Here is a 24,741-nt window from a genome sequence, read left to right as displayed (position 1 = left end):
AATGCGACGATAGTCCCAATGTGTTTCGGTGTATCAGGAATGGTTAGTTAAAAAATTCAAGTGTGTGTTTGTGGTCTGAAAAAATAAATTCCTATTTTTAAAAATTGTCCGAAAACTAAAAGAAACAATGACGTGTAAAATAAATACGAACTGAGTGCCAATGTTACGATTTCAAGCTGACTATGCATTTTGCGCACGAATAGAGGGTAACATCGCTGTTGTCATATCCAGCTTACTACAATGTACATTGGGTATGTTAAACCGACAATCTGATGACTACGATATTAAGATGACAATACGTACAGTTTATATACAGAGAAACTGAGGATTACCATATCAAGTTGTCAATACTTAAACATATATTACAGGCCATTTCAGGATTACGTTGTCAAAGTTGACAATACTTTGGATTCGTTACACATCGAGTTGAGTATACTCAAAATATAGTATACAGACGAACCTTATTATGGTATTAAGTTGACAATACTTTGGATTCGTTACACATCGAATTGAGTATACTCAAAATATAGTATACAGACGAACCTTATTATGGTATCAAGTTGACAATACTTTAAGTGTATTGTACAGACGAACTGAGGATTTCGATGTCAAGTTGACAATACTTAAGGTGAATTATACAGACGAATTCGGGTTACGGTATCAAGTTGACAAATCATTTTTTATTAAATTTACTACCTTTGGGTGCGTTAGATAAGCAAAATTAGGATTACGATATTAAGTTGACTCTACGTTGCATGTCTTACATGGACAATGTGAGGGGTAACGGTTTCCAAGTTGACCATACTTAGATGTGTGTACAACATAGACGAACTGGGGGATCACAATATCTATAACATAGACGAACTGGGGATTACGATATCTATAACATAGAGGAACTGGGGATTACAATATCTATAACATAGACGAACTGGGGATTACAATATCCATAACATAGACGAACTGGGGATTACGATATCAATGCAAGTTGATCATACTTAGATGTATAACATAAACGAACTGTGGAATACATTATCAATGCAAGTTGACCATTTATCTTAATCAGGATGTCTTAGAATTGATTTCATTTGCACAAACGCAATAATTTTGTAAAGATGCGTATTAGCTGTGATTCATTAAAATTGTGATGGCCGAGACTGATGAGGCTAATCAAAAATAAGCCCAGACCACACTGCTAAAATAATTGCACGCCAAAGTAGTAAATCAAGGGAAAGAACTCGATCAGTGTTAGTTCATCGACGTATTGGTATTAATTTTCTCCCTTTTTTCAGTCGTTTCTCTAGGACACGTATGATGAGGTTCAAGACGAGATTGTACATAATTATAATACACATAAATAATCTGTAAAATGCTGTACACGTAGGTCTGTTTTTGATGAATTACTCAAAACTGGTTCCTTAAACAAATGAATAAATAAATGACATTTAGGATAAGAGAGTGTTTTGTTCATATCGGTAATATTCTCATTCACAAAGTCACTATTAGCATGAATCATTGTTACACGTGTGATGCTGTTAAGTTCTTTCCTGTATAACGTTTCTGCCGAGACAAATGCTAGAATTGGTAGCCCCGCTGTGTATAGACGGGAGTAACGAAGGGAGATGTACAGTATGAAGTAGGCATATCGGCGTGAAGACAGATCTTGGTCTGACAACGTTAAGGACGTTCGGATGACAGAGGGTGACTTATAAGTGTCAGGTGTGACAGGCCAGGTGCTATATATAGGTGTGTGGTCGCAGGTACGACGCTACATGTGTAGAGCATTACGTGGAAGAGATATATTGGTAAGTGTTTTTTAAACTCAAATCACTTTATCTAAAATAACTAAATATCAAGTGTGTTTTTTTTTATAAAATGTCGATTATGTATAGGACAATGCATCTTTCAGAAGGAAGAAACATGTTTGAATACCGGTATTTTTCGACATGAATTTTGTATCACGTACATTGCACACACACACGGTCTCAGTACCTAGTTGTTATGTGTGTGCTAATGTACCATGTGACAAATCCCTGACGTGTTCTATCCCTCGCGGTACACATATCGTCAGTATGCCGTCTCTTCGTTAACACAATAATTGCAATACGACTGTTTCGATGCAGTTAGTGCGGACCGTCTGCACATACACATTATAGAGTATATATAGGTAAAACAATGTCTGGAACTGTCATTGTCAGAGCCCAGTGCCCGGATGATCAAAATCCAGTGCCCGTATGTTCAAAGGCCTTGTAAAAACTTCAATCGAGCATATTTTCAAAAAAAATAATTAATGAATAAATTCAAAGCTAAAGTTATATTGAAAAGGATCAACTACGATCATCTGGGACCGTAAAGCACACACACACACAGAATGTATTCTTTTATAAATGGTATTTTGAAAATTTGTGTAAACCCCACCAAGATTTTCAGTTGTAACCTTTGTTTCAAATCTCCTATGTTTGCTTCACGAAGTTTTGATTTATTTCTATGATAATGAGTAACAGGAGAAGCTGTTCTTTTCTGTCGTGTGGAGAAAAAACCTTGTTCTGGTTATTAATATTCATGACAAAATAGTGACGTTGTCATCGGTGACGTCATCAAACGCTCTTCTGAGGGGAAATATAGATTGATTTATCATAAAATGCTAAAAATCTATATTAAAAACGATTATCAACTGATCGTAGGTGTCTAAAATGTATTTCGGTCAAAATTCTGAGGAAATTTCAAAAAGAGTTTTATTGGATGAAATACAGAAATGAAGAACATCCAACGAGTTTCCGTTTTATACGGCATAGTCGGCATTTAGGAAACGAGTTAATTTGAATTCTGCGAGGGCCTGAAGATCATAGTTTTGGTTTTTGATGAGCTACATAATTGTCAATCGAATCGAAAAGCGGATTGCATCCGATTCCTTTTCACGTGACTCTCAAACGTGCGTGTTCTGTAGGGTTTTCCGAGTTCAATACTCTGAAGAAAGACCTGCTTCTTATACACAACGAAATCGTTTACCATCATACAACATGTTCGTTTATGCGCATAAATAATAAAGACTACCTAAAATATATTTTCAAACATCAACATTTCTTAAATTCTCCTTCAAAGGTTTTTTGCATCTAACCATTATATTCATTGCCAATTCACTTACGATCAAAATCAGTTTTTTTTGTTAAGCCACGTGATAACACTTGTTATTTCAAATTCTGGCGCGAAATTTTGGCGGTAGCTTTGACGTCACACTTACGTCACCCCATTTTATTTGTTACGATCGAGCTCAGTCACTGATTTACACGGCTGATGACCAAATATCATTTGGAATTAATCCTGATGTTTAATGAATCACTGACGAGATTGTCCAAAAGAAGTGTCCACACTGCCTTAGAATAACAGACTTGCCGCAGAGACGAACAGAATCTTGCCATACGATTGTACTGACGGTCACTCATGTGGTTAAACATGTTGATTGTTTTCATGTTACGGTGATCTGTGTGATCTAATAGTGCTGTTTCGGGGACGTTTTCCTTGTTAATTTCATTTTTTAATTGGCAGTGGCCGCCATTTTCACTGCGATCCTACTAAAATACAAGTTGTTGTTTCTCTTAAAGGCCGCATCGATTGTGTTATGTAAAATGAAACATGATATCAGATCATTAAGTGATGTGATGTAATGAAAAAATGTAGTAGGCTAAACATATGATCACTCGTTTCGATATTGGACTGATGAATTGCAAATTATACATAATGAAAAAAAATGTTTTCAAGTTCCAGACTTTGATTTTGTGTTGAATATAGACATCGAACGTTGTCAATACCAACAAAAACAATTCGATTACATCTCTTATGTAAGTAAAAACGCCGGTTTCTTCTAAATTTTTAAGCTTACTTAAAATTTTACCAATATATTCCCAAGATGACGTATATGCCAATAAGACGAGTGAGGTTATATTTCAGTTAGACTTTTCACTTTGTATCATAAGTGTTGCAGTATTCAATATTTTACAGTAAAAAAATGTGAGTTGTATTCCAAAATATACTTTTGCAATCAAACGATACTACTGCATTCAGAAAACTTGTGATTTGGATTTTAACCGCAGTATTTCGTGGTATTCAAAGTTATTTTTTGTGTGTATACTATAATTGTATTGTACGGATATAATATTGGTTTGTCTCTATGTAAATAACACAGGGATTCAGATGATATGGATTTTAATGCAAATACACTGTAATATATGTTTGGAAAACATATTATGCGATTTGAATACAAATGTAAATACGTCAGAGTATTGCAATGCTTACAGTGTAACTTGGCATACTGTTTCAGATGTTATTGTTGTTAAGTCCTGAAGTAAGTAAGAAATGACGCTAGTACATTCAAAAAATTGCCTACCTTTACATGTTCTATATTTAACGCCCGTTCTGACGTATCCATTGATTTGATGAGCCTGGGAAAACATGACGTCACAAGAATCCTAAAGAAGCCACCTATGAATGATGCCAGTGATAAAAAGAGACGCTAGCATTCCTGAGTCGGGAACATAACCACTTGTCTTACTTTTTATTACATAGTTTCTTGCGCAAAATATGCGCGTGCCTGGCGCGGGCAGAAGGCACGTGTTCAATGTCTCTAAGATACTGAGTTATTGGTATAACCGTCTGTATGATATATGCATGTGAAACGGACATTTTTGTTTTGTATCGCAATATTGTACGGAAGTATTAGCTATATTGTATTATTTTCCGACTTGTTCAGATATATTAACTATTAGAGGGATATTAAAAAAACGATGGTCAAATTTAACCGTTTGACACATCCTTATTGACGTAAGTCATTTATATACGACCGGAATGCTAAAGGTCGACCTGAACCATTCATTGATCATTTTTATTTCAGCGGTCATCATACACTTACAGACGGTCAGAGACCCGTATTTATTACAAATGTTAAAGTTCGACTTAACCTATCAAATTCAATCATACGTGAAGTGTTTAAAAGGTCGATCTAAACTATTTAAGGATTAGATGCACCAAGATGACCATTTTAACGTGTGAAGTAGACAGTTACTTGTACGTCACTAACCTGTATAAGTGTATGACAGATACACACATTATATGTATATTATCATATGCTATTCATTATGAGTGTCATACCGAGATCTCGCTGAATATATACTTGTGTATTTATTAAAACAGATGAGGGTTGACCGACCCTTCGTACAGGCCTACTCGAAACTTGCATTTATGTATTTTCGAGTACGCGATACATATACAACACAGTAATATTGTTTACATAAAACCAAAACGTACATCGTAAAGTATTCGGACTTGTTCCAGCCGTTATACTTTTCCCTTGGTTATATTGCACGTAAGGAGGACATATGTGTGCCCTAACCAGCACGTGCACGCCTGACCTTCGAACCCCTGTATCCTCTAGTCTCGGGACGTCTCCGAAAGGTTTCCTCTTGTCTCCGTACGTTTGTGAATAGAAATGCAGCAACCAGTCGAAAGGTACGCATTAAAAAAGTTCCCTTCGCTGTTTGAGTCCGATCTAATCTTGATCGATTCATGCTATGTTGAACACTAATTTGTAGGTATGCTAACGACTGTGATTTATTTGTTTTTTAATGACTATGAATTAACATAATCAGAGTGTTCGTTTAACGTTGCCTTTTAAGGAAATTTAATCCATTAACAAGGTAATTTTGAATGTTAACTATACATTTCGTAGCATTGGTTGAATATCGTCTCCACAGCCCTTCAATACCAACCAATGGGGCTTGTCGTTAACCTAAGACCCACTCTGTGCATTAAACGTAAATCAAATACGTGTGTGTATATGTGTATATACGTTTAACTTATTCACTTCACATTAGTTGTACATGAGCAAGCTTCGTTGTAAGGACGTTAAGCATCAATTTAAATTCTTCAATCTGATTTGTGTGTGGGATTTAAAACGAACAACACGTGTTCTGTGTACGTTGTAGTAAGAAATCCAATGCTGGACTAAGCATGTGTTGTAACCGGGAACAGTTTCGTCTCCGAAAGTTCGGCTTGGAGCATAAGCAACCGAAAGACTTCGTAACATTACAGGTAAGAATGTGCCTGTATTTTTTTATACCTGCCCGCAGGCGTTGTCCTAATATATTACTTATATACGCCCCCACTAGTAATACAGACGTGATATTCCTTCAGTTCAATTATTATTTTGAAGTGCACATAGAAATCATTGAAAACTTTCGTGATCAACTTGTAATGCTCTGATGGATGGGAAAATTAATCTTTAAAAGGAACATTAAACCGATTTTATCGTAGATTGTGAACCCGGCCCTTTTATAATCAAGTACTCTGCTAAAGTTTATACGAAAATAATTATATTAAGCATTTGAAAACATTATTTTGCTTGCATCCTGTTTTAAGAGGAATTAAATAATCTTTCGAAATATTCTTAGATTTGCGTGCGACATATCAAGAAAGCACAGGAAACGCTTTCCGTAAGAGTATCCGTGAAACCATCGCGTTCAACATACACACGATCTCGTACTTATGTTACTCTCTACGTTAACAATAAGACCAATTAGCATGGCGATCGTGTTCATCACCCAACATACAAATGTAATAATTATAAGCGCCAAGACGTAGTTCGCTTATAGCAGATATGACAAATCACTTGTACAATGTTGTCCGACTTTGATAACAAATGAAATTCAATTGATAACTTTCAATGTGCCCGACTCTTTATTTATCCGTTGTAAATAGTCTGTGTGAGGTAGACGGCATGAGGTTTTTGTCCGGGGGTTTTGGGTACAAAGCCACAATTTAAATTCGTGTTTTGTCAAGGAATTGCCCATTCACACAACACATTAATACAGAATTTGTTCAACATATTAATATGACCGTTTTAAAGGGTTTAGATAAGAAGGCATTAATATACAGATGCGGAATCAGGATTTCGGGAAGGTATACAGAAAATTTGTGAAAATATTCTGCAAGATATCCCGTAACACCCTCACACGAACACAAAGTGCCGGATGGGGGAGAGAGTGGAGGTTAGGCGGTGTCCCCCAAGTCCTGCCATAAAAAGCTCTAGACCTAAAATCCAACATGCAAACATATTTCGGCTAACTACTCCCTACTCCCCCCCNGGAGATTGGTGGTTTGCTCCCGAAAATTTCCCGAAACCGGTTATTTTCTACCAAATCGAGAGACATGGCACCACATCCGGTTTTTGAGGTCGAAGGTAGGATGTCATAATCTATAGTGTATAACATTAGGTCTAAGGTAGGGTGTCATAGTCTATAGTGTATTACATTAGGGCTGAGGTAGGATGTCATAGTCTATAGTGTATTACATTAGGTCTGAGGTAGGATGTCATCATAGTCTCTAGTGTATTACATTAGGTCTAAGGTAGGATGTCATAGTCAATAGTGTATTACATTAGGTCTAAGGTAGGATGTCATCATAGTCTCTAGTGTATGACATTAGGTCTAAGGTAGGATGTCATAGTCTATAGTGTATTACATTAGGTCTAAGGTAGGATGTCATCATAGTCTCTAGTGTATTACATTAGGTCTAAGGTAGGATGTCATCATAGTCTCTAGTGTATTACATTAGGTCTAAGGTAGGATGTCATAGTCAATAGTGTATTACATTAGGTCTAAGATAGGATGTCATAGTCTATGGTGGTATTACATTAGGTCTGAGGTAGGATGTCATAGTCTATAGTGTATTACATTAGGTCTGAGGAAGGATGTCATAGTCTATAGTGTATTACATTAGGTCTAAGGTAGGATGTCATAGTCAATAGTGAATTACATTAGGTCTAAGATAGGATGTCATAGTCTATGGTGGTATTACATTAGGTCTGATGTAGGATGTCATAGTCTATAGTGTATTACATTAGGTCTGGGGTAGGATGTCATAGTCTCTAGTGTATTACATTAGGTCTGAGGTAGGATGTCATAGTCTATAGTGTATTACATTAGGTCTGAGGTAGGATGTCATAGTCTCTAGTGTATTACATTAGATCTTATGATTTATGTCATAGCCTGTACTAGGGTTGCCATATTCAGTTCAATAGAGCAATATTTAGTCTGGTCCAAGAAATTATGCCATGTTGCAGACTGGGATGTATGTAGAATGAAAAGTCTACAGCAGGCTTCAACCTTCTATCCTTACCACATGTAAGACGCTATATTCTATACATACTGTCCTATGTATGGTGTCGCAATAAACATAAATAAACTGTACGGTACAACACCCGGTCCTTACCGCAAGTAGGTCGCTATAATCTAAACCTACTGTCCTATGTAGGGCGTCGTAATAAACATAAATAAACTGTACGGTACAACACCCGGTCCTTACCACAGGTAGGACGCTATAATGTAAACCTACTGTCCTATGTAGGGTGTCGTAATAAACATAAATAAACTGTACGGTACAACACCCGGTCCTTACCACAAGTAGGACGCTATAATCTAAACCTTCTATCCTATGTAGGGTGTCGCAATAAACATAAATATACTGTACGGTACAACACCCGGTCCTTACCACAAGTAGGACGCTATAATCTAAACCTTCTATCCTATGTAGGGTGTCGCAATAAACATAAATATACTGTACGGTATAACACCCGGTCCTTACCACAAGTAGGTCGCTATAATCTAAACCTTCTATCCTATGTAGGGTGTCGCAATAAACATAAATATACTGTACGGTACAACACCCGATCCTTACCACAAGTAGGACGCTATAATCTAAACCTTCTATCCTATGTAGGGTCACGTAACAAACATAAATAAACTGTACGGTACAACACCCGGTCCTTACCACAATTAGGACGCGATAATCTAAACATTCTATCCTATGTAGGGTGTCGCAATAAACATAAATATACTGTACGGTACAACACCCGGTCCTTACCACAGGTAGGACGCTATAATCTAAACCTTCTATCCTATATAGGGTCACGTAGTAAACATTAATAAACTGTACGGTACAACACCCGGTCCTTACCACAGGTAGGACGCTATAACCTAAACCTACTGTCCTATGTAGGGTCACGTAATAAACATAAATAAACTGTACGGTACAACACCCTGTCCTTACCACAGGTAGTACGATATAATCCTATCCTAATGTCCTATGTAGGGTGACGTAAAAAATGTAATAAACATAAATAAACTGTACGGTACAACACCCGGTCCTTACCACAGGTAGGACGCTATAATCCTATCCTACTGTCCTATGTAGGGTGTCGTCATAAACACATTTAACCTGAACGTATAATAAAGTATTAAATTACACTTAGATAAAGTGTCACATTATTGAGAAATATAGTGTCATATTAATGGTGAATAAAGTGTCACATTTAACCTGAATAATATAGAACATTTGAGGTGAATAAGGTGTCTCATTTTAGTTAAATAAGGTATCAAATTTAAGATGAAAAATGTGTTACATTTAAGATGAATAAGGTATCATATTTATGGTAAATAATGTGTTACCTTTAAGGCGAATAAGGTATCATATATATGGTAAATAATGTGTTACATTTAAGGTGAATAAGGTATCATATTTATGGTAAATAAGGTGTTACATTTAAGGCGAATAAGGTATCATATTTATGGTAAATAAGGTGTTACATTTAAGGTGAATAAGGTACCATATTTATGGTAAATAAGGTGTTACATTTAAGGTTAATAAGGTAAAAGGTGTCGCATTATGTGGAAATAGTATCACATCACGTTTATATCAGGTTTATTATTAGATTCTTACAAACAAAGAAAGAATGCTACACCTAGAGATAAACAACATAAACACGGTGTGGTGTCATCATGGACCTTATTTAAATAACCACCCTTGAAAATTCTTGAATAAATAAAACAAATTCCGACTTCACAGGAATATTTTTTATTCAGGTCTGTGCAAATACTGTAACGTAATGAGAGATCGTGTATTGGACCAGACCCAAAATTATTAAAACTGGATAATATAAATGTTTAAAGAGTCGATGCAATATGTAAAAACGATAAAATTACTGTCTTATCAATATTAGCCAACGCGTTGTATAAGGTTCCTTTTAAGCACTGAAAAATTCCATTTGTACGTGGATCTAAAACAACGATTCGGCAATTACCTTGCACAGTTGGTGGTAATCCAGAGATTATACGTGGTGCCAAATATCGGATATCAGATCCACGGAAATCTAAATAAAAATACGCGTGATTAGTATAGGTCACTACCTGTATAGAATGTCCCCAATAAGGCCGTGTACTGTAGATTAGTAGATTTGTAATTGGCAACTATCGGAGTCGATATGGACGTCCCCGTGTAACTTCTATTGTGATCGTGTCTATCTTAAATAGCGTAGTCGGGATTCCTTGTCAATTCAATGTAATGCTGATGGAATCCCGATATGTGTTGACACACAGTTTGTTAACCTGACTTGTCCACTATAGTTTATGATATACCTCCAGCGCGCACACGTGAATAACTTATCCTACCTACCATTGTATGATAAAGAAAACATATAGATAAGATATGTATCAGTATCGGTAACTGTAACAATACCGACCAGAACAATAATTAAATAGGCTTTTTAAAACATTAGACAGGCTATTAGAAATGCCAACTGGCTAGATTCAGTATGGACCCCTATTCCTCCAACTCTTCCTTATTTCTTTCCTTTTGAAAGCATCATGTGTATTGAAAAAGGCTTGAGGAAATTTCCTTAAAATATTACCGAGTTAGCAATTAACTACGATGATTTTCTTATAAGGTTAATTTGTAGAGCATCGTATATATAATTGGGGTCAGATTGTCAGCTACCACTTTCGGTCTCTTCCATTAAAGATGTTATGCACATCCGGTTCCATAATGCCACTTCCTATGACTTGCACCTTAGTTTGTAGGCCGTTGATTTGCTCATATATCTTTGTCGCGTTGGGGGTTCATAAATTTGACTTACATAGATTAGGGGACGTACAAGTAGTGTCATTGTTGTGATAAAAATAGTCAATGGGAACAACGTTTTTCCGACCAATATACTGCATCAGATCAAGCGAAAACAAACAAGCGGAATGACACTAATCAAACCATAATGACGCCAAACTTATAAATTTGGAGGAACAAAGCCTTACAAGTTTATTGTTAGCAAGGCAGTTCAATTTGAAATATTTTTGTGAAAGGGGATTTCTTTCAGTATGAACGCTATCATTGATACCAAAATCTTCATATATTCTTCTGGAATATTCAAACAAAAACGATGGTACACGTTTCGACATGTGTTATTGGCGATGATTAAAACGGAAATGTTTACATTAGCCACCTGGTATTATATCATCGATATTTAAACAATGCCACCGATTTTGGCACAAATCCAGGTAAACAAGCGCAAGGTGCACATATATATATATTACAAATTGATCAACCCGACACAGGCACATAGTGGTAGAGAATCAGAGGATTGTAGACTGCACACATTTACAGATAACAAGCTTGTCTAGATCTATAAGTTTTGCTTATCAACACTTGTTATATATATAGAAAATTACAAACTGCACTGGCACACTATGGTGCAGGCACTGTGCACAAGAGCCTAGGTATTCTAAACACCACAGGGTTCATCTTCAATCTCTATCCAAAGTTGTGTCAACGACTTTAGTAAAATCGTGGCAAATAAAACGTTGTTTCACCTTGATAATAACGTACTTTCATCTATTTCTTATCCCGAACATTGAAATAAGTTTATAAAACTCCACGGTTTATTTTGATAACAAGACATAAAGGAAATGTTATAATACTTCTGAGATCACTTATGGCAAACTGATGATTGAAATATGTCAAATATTTATGCCAAAACAAATTGCTGGCTTTAACTAGGGAGAGATTGCCCTTTCATTTGTCTGGTTTTACTTCACCCTTTTCGGGCCCCACAATAGTATATGGGGAAAATTCTGCTGAATGTAAATAGATCTGTAGCTTATGTATACATCATTTAGCCTAGTGCGAACCTTGCCCGAGATTAATGTTATTTGTGTTATTTTGTAATGATGAAGTGGTACGATAACTGTTACCAGTTTTTTTGTTAGATTTCACCTTTTCGAGGGCCTTTTTTTTGCATTTCCGTCAAAGTGACACGAAACCGGTGTTTTAGTGTGCACCATTACAGAGGCTTTGTTTGCACTTCCGGTACTTTTGGTATCGCTACACCATCCTATATCCGTGTTTTGCTACTATAATTACGTGGATGACTGAATGTCTTTAATTGGCCTGACGTCCTCCCCAACACTCGGGGTCCGCCCAGTCTGGTAAAGGACCTAAAGTGGACACAACCTATGATTCGAATGTGTCAGGCAGAAGGAGTAGTATACGGCCTCAGCTTACAAGTGTCATTTACAAAGATGAATTCCTATTTATCTTATTACTAATGGGATTATGATTTATTTGTTTTGTCAGCGTTTCATCAAGTATCTACGGATATATGCATATACCAACAACGTTGATTCTGCTAATAATATATCATTTGTCAGCCGTTCGGAATGTCTCGAGAATTACACAACCGGAATGTTTCTACTAAGAATATCAGGCAACTTTAGTGCTGTTTCCGTCATATCTCCAATTAGTCGAACGACATTGTATCTGTCTCGTTCCTGCTTAAGTACACTGAATAATATGCAGATCGAGACACGAATGTTTAGGGGTTGACCCCAAAACTAAAAGACAACCTAATGTGGTAGATATGATTTGGTATATATTTTAAAGCTTAAGGTTTTGTTCCGGTTAAAACAAATATAGCCTAACGCAGCACTGACACCGTGAGAATACAGTTCGTATTGCATGATCGAAGCCGTTTTTGTACAATATCGTTTAACGTGTATGGGAACATCGTTGACAAATTGACACACACGTGCACAAATCTTCATTGTTTTGAGTGAAACAGAATAAAAACATTTGTCAATTTGCCAAAAAATACCAAGTAAATCAATCAAATTTAATTTAATAGAAATTTAAAGAGTTCAATTGGTACCCTCTACTATAAGTTAGCAAAAGGTTACCGTAACTGTGTGGGTTTCATAAAAATATGAAATACCAAATCTAGTCAAGTAATATGCATAGAATCGGGTTAACGTATTTGTCATTCTGTAAAAGCCTATTTAATAAAATAAAGTTACTAAAATTCGTCCAATTTCCTTATTTAATGACGACGTACGGTGGGGCTATTGTCTCAGACGTGATTTTGTATTCACGGCTTGTTTGTTTATATTCACTGTGTAGAATAGCAATACATGGCAGAATTGATTGCGAGGTGAAAAATAAAGGCAGATAATACGTGCACGTTCACTGTCAATTACAGGGATTGTCATATAAGGATCGGCAGATAGTGATGACGTCAACGGTGTCCGTAACACATAGACAGACAGGTAAAACACTTATATACCTAACAATTTCCTGACCCGTGTGACCTCGGTCGGGTTGTATTTCTTGCACAACGCGCCCCCTAGAGCTCAAGTGACGCAGTATGCAGACCATGCTTAATTTTAAATGAATACGTAAATTCTAAAACGTCACGATAAAATATTCAAAGTCATTCCTTCAATGTGACATTGAGGAGAAAGAAAGACGGGTATTGATTTCTTTTATAAATGTTTCAAAGCATTTAATTGTACATTTTCACAAAACATTGTGTACTAAAAATAGACCATGGAACGAAATTCCTATTCCAGTCAAGTGTTCTTGTAACTGTACAATAAAACCCCTAGCATGATTCTTATTTTTTTGCGCTTGATGTTCCAGTAACGTAAGCAAGGCTTCATTTGAAATCAATAAATAGATCAACTCAAAGCATACAGTTTATAATATGCAGCATGTTGGATTGTCAATGACTGGGTCAGATAGGAGCATATATGTATACATATGTGTGTTTCTCATACATAAGAAAACATCGTTAAGCCAAATTAACTTGTCAAGATTAATCGTTTTCCTAACTGATATCCATGAGACATTGTTTGAAATCTGACGTGACTTGAGCTTTAATCTATGTTTATTTCCCACAAACTGTCATTAAGGTTCGATGTACCGGTATTCTATATGCCTTAATTATCGATTAGAGCTGATTCATTATTTTATAATATTATGATAAACCGATCGATGATCATCAGCCATTTGATTCTCATTTTACGTCGATTCGTACATCGCAGCATTCGTCTTGTTTTAAATAAGAACCCTCCCGAAGAATGAATTTGTCTGCACCCTCGCTATAACAGAAGTGCTAAAATATCCTACTGTAGTTTTATATATCATGGCGACTAGACATAAATATCTTGGTGGCGATATAATATCTCAAATCAGCAGCCAAGTTAGGTATTATAATTATTATTATTGTGAATGAAATTTAAGATATAAATGTAGTATAGTGTTCAGAAAGATGTTTCATTATTTAAAAAATATTTCAAAGGTCTTTCGTTACCATCAGTTATTGATCAGGATGGATTTTAAGTTTTTGTTTAGTTAGGATTTTACGCCTCCTAGTAATAACGACATACCACAAAGTTACGGTAATAACTAATTCACAGGACGTGCACAAAGTGTACAGCAGAAGTTGGCGTTAATCGCCGTGGAATTTTAAGTAACGTTTACCATTATACATGACATGTGTTATGGCGTTTTAGACATTCGGTTCAACTGCAGCCTTCTAGTCTAACACATGTTAAATTGAATGCTAAATTGAGCGTGCATTTACATTGGGAAATGCATATAGGTGTTCGATTGATGATATCTAACATTCCGTCCTGAATTACCTCGTCTAATATCAGCCGTAAAGAGATAAAAATAATTTGTTTAGAACTCAGATAGATACACGATGTAAAAAAAAACATCCCCATGTATTATTCCGGGATGTAAATGTATGATGTATACTTGTTGTACATGTACCTGTAATGTCTAAGTACAGTAAGGATACCTCTGTTATTGTCTAGGGAAAGCAACACGTGGCGATTAAACAAAACTGCGTCAACACCGCCTCTATGTCATGTAATGGTGTCACACACACACAGAATTAGGATTAGTTCAGCACATAGTGACAACTGTCGAAACAAAGGTCAAGATATCATATAGTCACGCAGTTTGAACCCTCCACTCTCATTATAGACGCATTATTACCAGAATCGTTCCTGACCTCACAAGAGGATCTTCCGGTATTTGCGCTTGTTCCGTTCCGTTCTCAACTTCCGTTTTATCTCTGATTCAATGATGTGTCAGATAGAGTCTTGACGTGCCCTAATAAGACTGAACTATGTACACAAACACTTGATCTCGTTATGTGTGATGATATTCTGATATTGTCACTATATTAAAGAGAGCTTATACTTTCCCTATAAACCAGACTTGTATACAGGTGATTAACATAAGCAAATAAGCAACAGAAATCAAATAATATAGTAAATTCTATTTCAAATATAAATACTGCACAAAAGCATTTATGAGTGGCACGAAACAGGGAGTGTTAGATAGAGTTTAATAAGTTATATTGTACCAAAACGACACACTGATGGATCTCCCAATCAGCTAGGTCCCATATAATAAAACTAACTGAAAAGCCACTCAATTACGAAGAAGCCCTTGTTTTTGCGCATTCTTTTTCGATGATTTTTATCTGCGAGGTACACACCGATCCTGCTACAAACTAGCCTTGTAAACCCAGAAATGGTTTGGTGGTCCTTCAAATATTGACATTAATAACTCAAGCTTGTAAGGAAGCTAAAGACGACAAGGGTGAGTTAGTCTGGATAGGATTTCCTCAAAAAGATCTCATCCGTTTCTTTCACTTACAAAATTGCATATTCGGATATTTGGTTGCCAGTAAAACTTCTCATCTTCAGGGTGTAGGTGTTTTTTCGTGTTAAATCGATTTGACAATATAACATCTTAATTGATATCGTACGCTATGTGTCGTATAAACGATATATTAACAAAATAAAATGTCGTAACAGTGAAGTATGTTTATTTGTAGTATATCTTATGCTACTCAATACATAACCAACGCATTACGTATTAAAAGGACTTGAACGCAATTTTATTCATACAATTTGACAAATATTGGAATAGTTAAAAATATGCTTTAAAGTAAAATAGTATCATAGGAAAGAAAGAAATTGTAAAAAGAGAACATTTTAACAGAAACAGAGAGTGACAGCTATATAGTGTTACCGGAACAACATGTTTTTAAAACTCCTTATCTAACAGGACTGACAGCAGGGTTTCATTTCATCAACATGAACACGTATGGTTATGGCTGATGAAGATAGAACAAGCGTTGGTCACTTTTTATGTCCTTTGTGGCCAATCTATATGGATTTCGAAACCAGTATTTCTGTCATACGTCATTTAGAAGGACATTCTTCAATTATTATGTTGCGATAGTTAATGTCTTTATGCGATATTTGATTAAACTTTGAATTACTCAGAGGATGATTTCTGTTTGCTTATTAGCGTTACAATCAGTTTAGTGTATTCTTATATCAATACATTGTCAAAATCTATGACATATGTAAATATCTATTATCCATTATATATATATATAAAAGTAAGTATAATTCTTAACAAGATCGCAGGAAATATATCTGGTAAATACATTTATGAGTGGGACGGAATAGGATGTGTCGAATCATGTTATAAACAAATCACATTATAGCAAGGCATCCTGGAAAGACCCCAAATCATTACGTCGCATATGATAACACTGACATTGCATTTCGACATGTCATTGATTTTTTCGCATCCTGTTTTCATGATTGGGTGTTCTCGCCAACGCTGACATTATATTTCTTACATGTTTGTAAGGCAGTTAGGTTGGTTAGTTAGCCTTTTTTGTCTGAAACAGGTCACATTCGTTTTTCACTGGCAGATTTACCGATTTTGGTATTAGGATGCAAGATTAATTTGTATTATCCTTCCGCAGGTAGGACGGCCCGTACACTATCTGGTGTGGACCTCGTTCTGGACGGCGTTCCACCTCATCTGGTGCGCGTATGATGCCTACTACTTTAACGCCACGTGGGACGTGCATCCCGCCTCATGGCTCGTCTTCCTCACCAACTGGTCCTACACCCTAATTACTGTCCATTCCTTTATCGACTTCATCACCGCCTGCTATATCTTCTTCTATAAGTCGGGCACGACAGAAGGTAAGTATCCGAATCTGATGAAACAGATATTAAGTGTCAATGTCAACAGAAAATAAGTGTCCATGTCAACAGATATTAAGTGTCCATGTCAACAGATATTAAGTGTCCATGTCAACAGAACGTAAGTATCCGAGTCTGATGAAACAGATATTAAGTGTCCATGTCAACAGATATTAAGTATCCATGTCAACAGAACGTAAGTATCCGAGTCTGATGAAATAGATATTAAGTGTCCATGTCAACAGAAAGGAAGTATCCGAGTCTGATGAAACAGATATTAAGTGTTCATTTCAACAGAAAGTAAGCGTCCATGTCAACAGATATTAAGTATCCGAGTCTGATGAAATAGATATTAAGTGTCCATGTCAACAGAAAGGAAGTATCCGAGTCTGATGAAACAGATATTAAGTGTCCATGTCAACAGAAAGTAAGCATATACGTGGTAAAATAGACCCAGGAATAACTTTAAGATTTTACCGAATTCTCGAAATAAGTTCCTGATAATGTCAAATGAATCATCGCAAATTTTGTGTTAAGAGATCACTTATACACTAGAAACAACAAAACATGAAATATCTAAGAGGAATGTAGGAAATTTTGTTTAAGTTAAGAGTTAAAAATGTTCACAAAAACCGAGTCTGGTAACAAAGAATGTCTTGCCCTTGTGCATATTGACATTCTGCGTAAATTTGATTTTACTTGAACGCGCTTATTTCTTGAAGATAATTTAAAATGAGTACAAGACTTTTCATTACAATGTTAACCAATAATTAACCGTTGTCGACTATTAAGTACATCAGATCGTAGCTGTCATCACCGCTAAAATACTAAAACAATGCAGTAAGACTGTTACTATTATTATTTCAGAGGAAATGCCGTGGTACATGAAGGTGAACTGGGTGATCTTCAACCTGATGAACACGTCGGCGATACTGCTGACACTAACGTACTGGATTTTACTGGCGAAATGTACGTAACAACGGGCACAAACAAATGTCCGACACTCACCTTAAACAAGTAAAATCTCCGACACTCAAGTCACACAAGTCAAACGTCCCACACTCAAGTGACACAAGTAAAACGTCCCACACTCAAGTCAAACAAGTAAAACCTCCGACACTCACGTCACACAAGTCAAACGTCCCACACTCAAGTCAAACAAGTCAAACCTCCGACACTGAAGCCACACATCTCAAACGTCCCACACTCAAATCAAACAAGACAAACGTCCCACACTCCAGTCACACAACCCACACTCAAGTCAAACAAGTAAACCCTCCGACACTCACGTCACACAAGTCAAACGGCCCACACTCAAGTCAGACAAGTCAATCGTCCCACACTCAAGTCAGACAAGACAAACGTCCCCCACTCAAATCAAACAAGTCAAACGTCCCATACTCAAGCCACACAAGTCAAACGTCCCACACTCGAGTCACACAAGTCAATCGTCCGAAACTCAAGTCAAACAATGCAAACGTCCCACACTCAAGTCAGAAAAGTCAAACGTCCCACACTCAATTCACACAAGTCAAACGTCCCACACTCCAGTCAAACAAGTAAAACCTCCGACACTCAAGTCACACAAGGCAAACGTCCCACACTCAAGTCAGGCAAGGCAAACCTCCCCTACTCAAATCAAACAAGACAAACGTCCCACCCTCCAGTCACACAAGTCAAACGTCCCACAATCAAGTCAGACAAGTCAAACGTCCAACACTCAAGTCAAGCAAGTCAAACGTCCCACACTCAATTCACACAAGGCAAACGTCCCACACTCAAGTCAGGCAAGGCAAACCTCCCCTACTCAAATCAAACAAGACAAACGCCCCACACTCCAGTCACACAAGTCAAACGTCCCACAATCAAGTCAGACAAGTCAAACGTCCCACAACCAGCTCCATTCAAACGTCCCACACTCAAGTCACACTCAAACGTCCCACACTCAATTCACACAAGGCAAACGTCCCACACTCAAGCCAGACAACACAAACGTCCCCTACTCAAATCAAACACGACAAACGTCCAACACTCAAATCACCCAGGTCAAACGTCCCACACTCAAGTCAAACAAGTCAAACGTCCCACACTCAAGTCAGACAAGTCAAACGTCCCACACTCAAGTCAAGCAAGTCAAACGTCCCACACTGAAGTCACAAAATTCAAACGTCCCACACTCAAGTCACTCAAGTCACACAAATCAAACATCCGACACTCAATTCCCACAAGTCAAACGTCCCACACTCAATTCACACAAGTCAAACGTCCCACACTCAAGTCAGACAAGTCAAACGCCCCACACCCAAGTCAGACAAGCCAAACGTCCCACACTCAAGTCACACAAGTCAAACGTCCCACACTCAAGTGACACAAGTCAAACGTCCCACACTCAAGTCAGACAAGTAAAACCTCCGACACTCAAGTCACACAAGTCAAACGTTCCACACTCAAGTCACACAAGTCAAACGTCCCACACTCAAGTCAAACAAGTCAAACGTCCCACACTGAAGTCACACAAGTCAAACGTCCCACACTCATGTCAAACAAGTAAAACCTCCGACACTCAAGTCACACAAGTCAAACGTTCCACACTCAAGTCACACAAGTCAAACGTCCCACACTGAAGTCACACAAGTCAAACGTCCCACACTCAAGTCAAACAAGTCAAACCTCCGACACTCAAGTCACACAAGTCAAACGTCCCGCACTCAAGTCACACAAGTCAAATGTCCCACACTCAAGGCACAAAGGTCAAACGTCCCACACTCAAGTCACACAAGTCAAACGTCCCACACTCAAGTCACACAAGTCAAACGTCCAACACTCAAGTCACACAAGTCAAACGTCCCATACTCAATAAAACGAGTCCAACACTCAAATCAAACAAGTCAAACGTCCCACACTGATATCACATAAGTCAAACGTCCCACTCTCAAGTCAAACAAGTAAAACCTTCGACACTCAAGTCACACATCTGAAACGTCCCACACTCAAATCAAACAAGACAAACGTCCCACACTCCAGTCACACAAGTCAAACGTCCCACACTCAAGTCAGACAAGTAAAACCTCCGACACTCAAGTCACACAAGTCAAACGTTCCACACTCAAGTCACACAAGTCAAACGTCCCACGCTCAAGTCAGACAAGTCAAACGTCCCACACTCACGTCACACAAGTCAATCGTCCTAAACTCAAGTCAGACAAGGCAAACGTCCCACACTCAAGTCAGAGAAGTCAAACGTCCCACACTTAAATCAAACAAGACAAACGTCCCACACTCAAATCAAACGGCCAACACTCAAATCACACAAGTCAAACGTCCCACACTCAAGTCACACATCTCAAACGTCCCACACTCAAGTCAGACAAGTCAAACGTCCCACACTCACGTCACACAAGTCAATCGTCCTAAACTCAAGTCAGACAAGGCAAACGTCCCACACTCAAGTCAGACAAGACAAACGTCCCCTACTCAAATCAAACAAGACAAACGTCCCACACTCAAGTCACACAAGTCAAACATCCCACACTCAAGTCAGACAAGTCAAACGTCCCACACTCAAGTAACACAAGTCAAACGTCCCACACTCAAGTCACACATCTCAAACGTCCCACACTCAAGTCAGACAAGTCAAACGTCCCACACTCACGTCACACAAGTCAATCGTCCTAAACTCAAGTCAGACAAGGCAAACGTCCCACACTCAAGTCAGAGAAGTCAAACGTCCCACACTTAAATCAAACAAGACAAACGTCCCACACTCAAATCAAACAAGACAAACGTCCCACACTCAAATCAAACGGCCAACACTCAAATCACACAAGTCAAACGTCCCACACTCAAGTCACGCAAGTCAAACGTCCCACACTCAAGTCACACAAGACAAACGTCCCACACTCAAGTCAGACAAGTCAAACGTCCCCCACTCAAGTCAGACAAATCAAACGTCCCACACTCAAGTCAGACAAGTTAAACGTCCCACACTCAAGTCAAACAAGTCAAACGTCCCACACTCAAGTCACACAACTCAAACGTCCCACACTCAAGTCACACAAGTCAACCGCCCCACACTCAAGTCACACAAGTCAATCGTCCGAAACTCAAGTCAAACAATGCAAACGTCCCACACTCAAGTCAGACAAGAAAAACGTCCCCTACTCAAATCAAACAAGACAAACGAACCACACTCAAATCAAACAAGTCAAACGTCCCATACTCAAGTCACACAAGTCAAACGTCCCACACTCAAGTCCGCCAAGTCAAACGTCCCACACTCAAGTCAGACAAGTAAAACCTCCGACACTCAAGTCACACAAGTCAAACGTTCCACACTCAAGTCACACAAGTCAAACGTCCCACACTCCAGTCACACAAGTCAAACGTCCCACACTCAAGTCAGACAAGTCAAACGTCCCACACTCAAGTCAGACAAGTTAAACGTCCCACACTCAAGTCAAACAAGTCAAACGTCCCACACTCAAGTCAAACAAGTCGAACCTTCGACACTCAAGTCACACATCTCAAACGTCCAATACTCAAATCATACGAGTCCGACACTCAAATCAAACAAGACAAACGTCCCCTACTCAAATCAAACAAGACAAACGTCCCACACTCAAATCAAACAAGACAAACGTCCCATACTCAAATAAAACGAGTCCCACACTCAAATCAAACGAAGCCCACACTCAAATCAAACGAAGCCCACACTCAAATCATCGCCTCATACTAAAGTCAAACAAATCAAAAGTCCCATTTTTAAGTTAAGTCAAAAGTCCTTTACTGAAGTCAAATAAAGCCTCATTATCTAAGAAGTCATTTCAAATGCAGATTTATTGACACAAAATGTTGTCAATATTACATTATTTTATTATATCTTATTGAACTAAACTAATTTAATCAATATTTTTCGAAAATTTAAGGTGGAATTTTGAATTTAATCTTGGACCCGGATAATTTAATTAAACGACATATGAACTGACTCTACCCAACAATATGTACTGTCATATAAACTTCAATAAATTTTACTTACAAAATACCTCCCTCTAAATTTGGTTCACTCTCCGATGATAACGTTATGCAAATAGCTGATTCCCCATGTACAAAAACACGTTAGTTACTGATGGTCATGATGTCTCTGATTTGGAGTTTGTATGTCCTTAGTACTAAATATCACTGTCGGCGATACATACCACGGTATAACGTTCATGAACACAATGAAGCGTCTTCGTGTAAGTATCTGTGTATAGCATTGTTATCATTTTCAACTGCGGGATCGGAGGTTATCATTGTGTACTATCCCTCTGCTATCTTGCCCTTCCCTCATCTATGCACGTTCTGTTGTGGCGTAAGTCTTGTCACTTCAAGCTCTGGTTATTACCAACAAGTCCAACTTATATTACAGCGTGACGTCACTCTTAGATGACCTTTCATTTTAATTTCAGTAATGTTCGTGTTTGTATGTTGTCCCGTCATACATCTGTTTCTCTACGGACAATCATATTAGACATGTCTTCCCAAGATGCAAAGATGTTAAACCCATATACACCATACTTCAACGTGTTATTTTGAATGAAACTATTGTTATTACGTAAAACTTAATGATATTTTTCTCTATTCACAGCACTGGCAGCTACGTCCATCAACAAGCACGGTATAAACGCTCTTTACGTCATCTTGTGTGTCAGTTTAACGGCAAAACCAATCAAATTTCAGCACTTTTATCAACCTGCCATATACAATTTAGTCTATATCATATTCAACAGTGTTTATACGCTGATTTCTGGTGACGCGGTATATGCATTTTTAGACTGGGGTGAACGACCTGTGCCGGCACTGGTCCTTTCATTAATGTACGTGTTTGTATGTTGTCCCGTCATACATCTGCTTCTCTACGGACTATATCGTCTGCGACTGCGCATCGCCAGAAGTTGTACGAGGGCATCAAAACAGCCACCATTACCCCACGAGGCAGAGGTAGAAATGGGAATGCTAAAAAAGACAGAAGAGGCGGACATTGATCCAAGTGATCAAGTGATATTGTCTAACGGACACCATAAGGCTATTTTCATTTCGGCCAAAGGCGATGTCTGACTGGGTTTAATGATGAATATTATTTTACCAATGCAATCAAATATGTGAGTTAAAAGACAAGGGATCGTGTGTGATGTGAATGGGAATGGGTTAAACTACACTTGGATTAAACATATATATTACTGTGTAACGCTTTAAATTGACGGATTGTTATTTTCGCGTGAAGAGCAAACGAGTGTCATTCTCGCAGTTTTTACCTACCGGTGGAAGGACAATTCTTGTAAGATGCATATAAGCGAATGAAATTGTAGTGGAAATGTTAGATTGGAAGTTTTAACCTACCGCGAAAAATACAAGTATAAAACTAACGTAAAAATGACCCGTTATACAGTAACTAGATTTAATGTACTGTGGTGTGGTGGTGTTGTTGTAAACATTCATGGTGTAATCTTACCTTATATCTCATCATTATGGACGTTTTACGTCATCATGATTTGTTGTTGAGTTTATTTAAAACATTGTTTACAACATGTGCTGCTTTTTTTTTAGATGTGTTCATTTTTTGCTTAATATTTGAAAAATGCAAAATAAATATCACTAAGACTACTTTTTGTTACATACGTTTACCATTAATAGACCAGTATAAACACGTTTCTGTACAAAATCACTAAAAAAGATAATTTATCAGTTGTATATACATTCCATCATGCCAGCTTTTAGTCAAATGCATGCCTGAGTAAGTATATTTATTTATTTCATTGTGTTTAAAGACAAATTTTGTTTATGTTTTCCCATGTGTCAGTCAACAATTTTCACGGCTATAACACCTAAGTCTCCTTATCTTAGTTCAATTTCTCGATTTCTGAATTTATGAATGAAACTTTTAACTGATACTTACTATTCTTACTTTATTCTGCTGTAACCGCTGAGGTATTTCTGGGGGATATGATTTAAATTGAATATGAAAATATTGCCCTATTTATGGGTAATCAAACGTTATGTTCCTGTATTTTTTTTATGTTGACAGTGTCCACCTACTTTTTTCTAATCATGAGGTTTCTAAAACACGTGCTTGATACTACTCGGTGAGTGTAAAAAAATATAGAGTATTGCTTCAGTTTCCTATGTATTTCAGATTCATGTGAATTTAATATTTATTTCTGTTTGTTGACTTGCCTGTGAGCTAAAGTAAAAAAAAGTCGTGACGAATATTCAAGATGTTTTTTGTCACTTGATCAATGATGTAAAATATTGTCATAATAAAACGGCGAAAACACGATCTGGTCACGTCATCTTATATTTTTAAGATTTTGTCACATTCCAATAAATACTTTGTATAGTATTCAAGTTCATTCACACTATTTTTTACATGGTTCTACCTACAACTCTTTCCAAGAATATTCTTCTTCTACAATTCCGTCTTTGCGTATTGCAGAGTTATCTTCTCTTGTGAGCAGGTATTGATTGTTACGTCATTTGTTTGTGAGAGTAACGTCATACATTTTTGAGAAAACGACGTAATTTTCTCACA

The 24,741-nt window shown here is 37.4% G+C and overlaps 1 protein-coding gene across 2 annotated transcripts; it reads left to right on the top strand.

Annotated features, from left to right (window-relative positions):
* Nucleotides 1-1,615: 1,615 nt before the first annotated feature.
* On the top strand, nucleotides 1,616-24,489 carry LOC110457781 (protein rolling stone-like). Of its 2 annotated transcripts, XM_021509182.1 has the most exons (5): nucleotides 5,101-5,499; nucleotides 5,976-6,081; nucleotides 16,949-17,174; nucleotides 18,042-18,143; nucleotides 22,801-24,489. In XM_021509182.1, the coding sequence occupies exons 1-5, from the start codon at nucleotides 5,480-5,482 to the stop codon at nucleotides 23,268-23,270; spliced, it is 924 nt and encodes a 307-aa protein (XP_021364857.1). In that variant the 5' UTR covers nucleotides 5,101-5,479; the 3' UTR covers nucleotides 23,271-24,489. The 2 variants fall into 2 exon arrangements, with proteins under 2 accessions (XP_021364865.1, XP_021364857.1); XM_021509190.1 differs by lacking the exons at nucleotides 5,101-5,499; nucleotides 5,976-6,081 and adding an exon at nucleotides 1,616-1,802.
* The last annotated feature ends 252 nt before the right edge of the window (nucleotides 24,490-24,741 follow it).

Source organism: Mizuhopecten yessoensis, unplaced genomic scaffold (genome assembly GCF_002113885.1).
Source record: "Mizuhopecten yessoensis strain PY_sf001 unplaced genomic scaffold, ASM211388v2 scaffold1171, whole genome shotgun sequence".
Lineage (NCBI taxonomy): Eukaryota > Metazoa > Mollusca > Bivalvia > Pectinida > Pectinidae > Mizuhopecten > Mizuhopecten yessoensis.
Note: the sequence above shows the minus strand (reverse complement) of the source record. Positions and strands in the feature narration are given on the sequence as shown.

Bases quoted from the DNA above. Each gene is read 5' to 3' on its own strand.
- LOC110457781 (XM_021509182.1), top strand. From the start codon at position 5,480: ATGCAGCAACCAGTCGAAAG. The intron at 5,500-5,975 runs GTACGCATTAAA...TGTACGTTGTAG, and splicing joins ATGCAGCAACCAGTCGAAAG to TAAGAAATCCAATGCTGGAC. The intron at 6,082-16,948 runs GTAAGAATGTGC...ATCCTTCCGCAG, and splicing joins AAGACTTCGTAACATTACAG to GTAGGACGGCCCGTACACTA.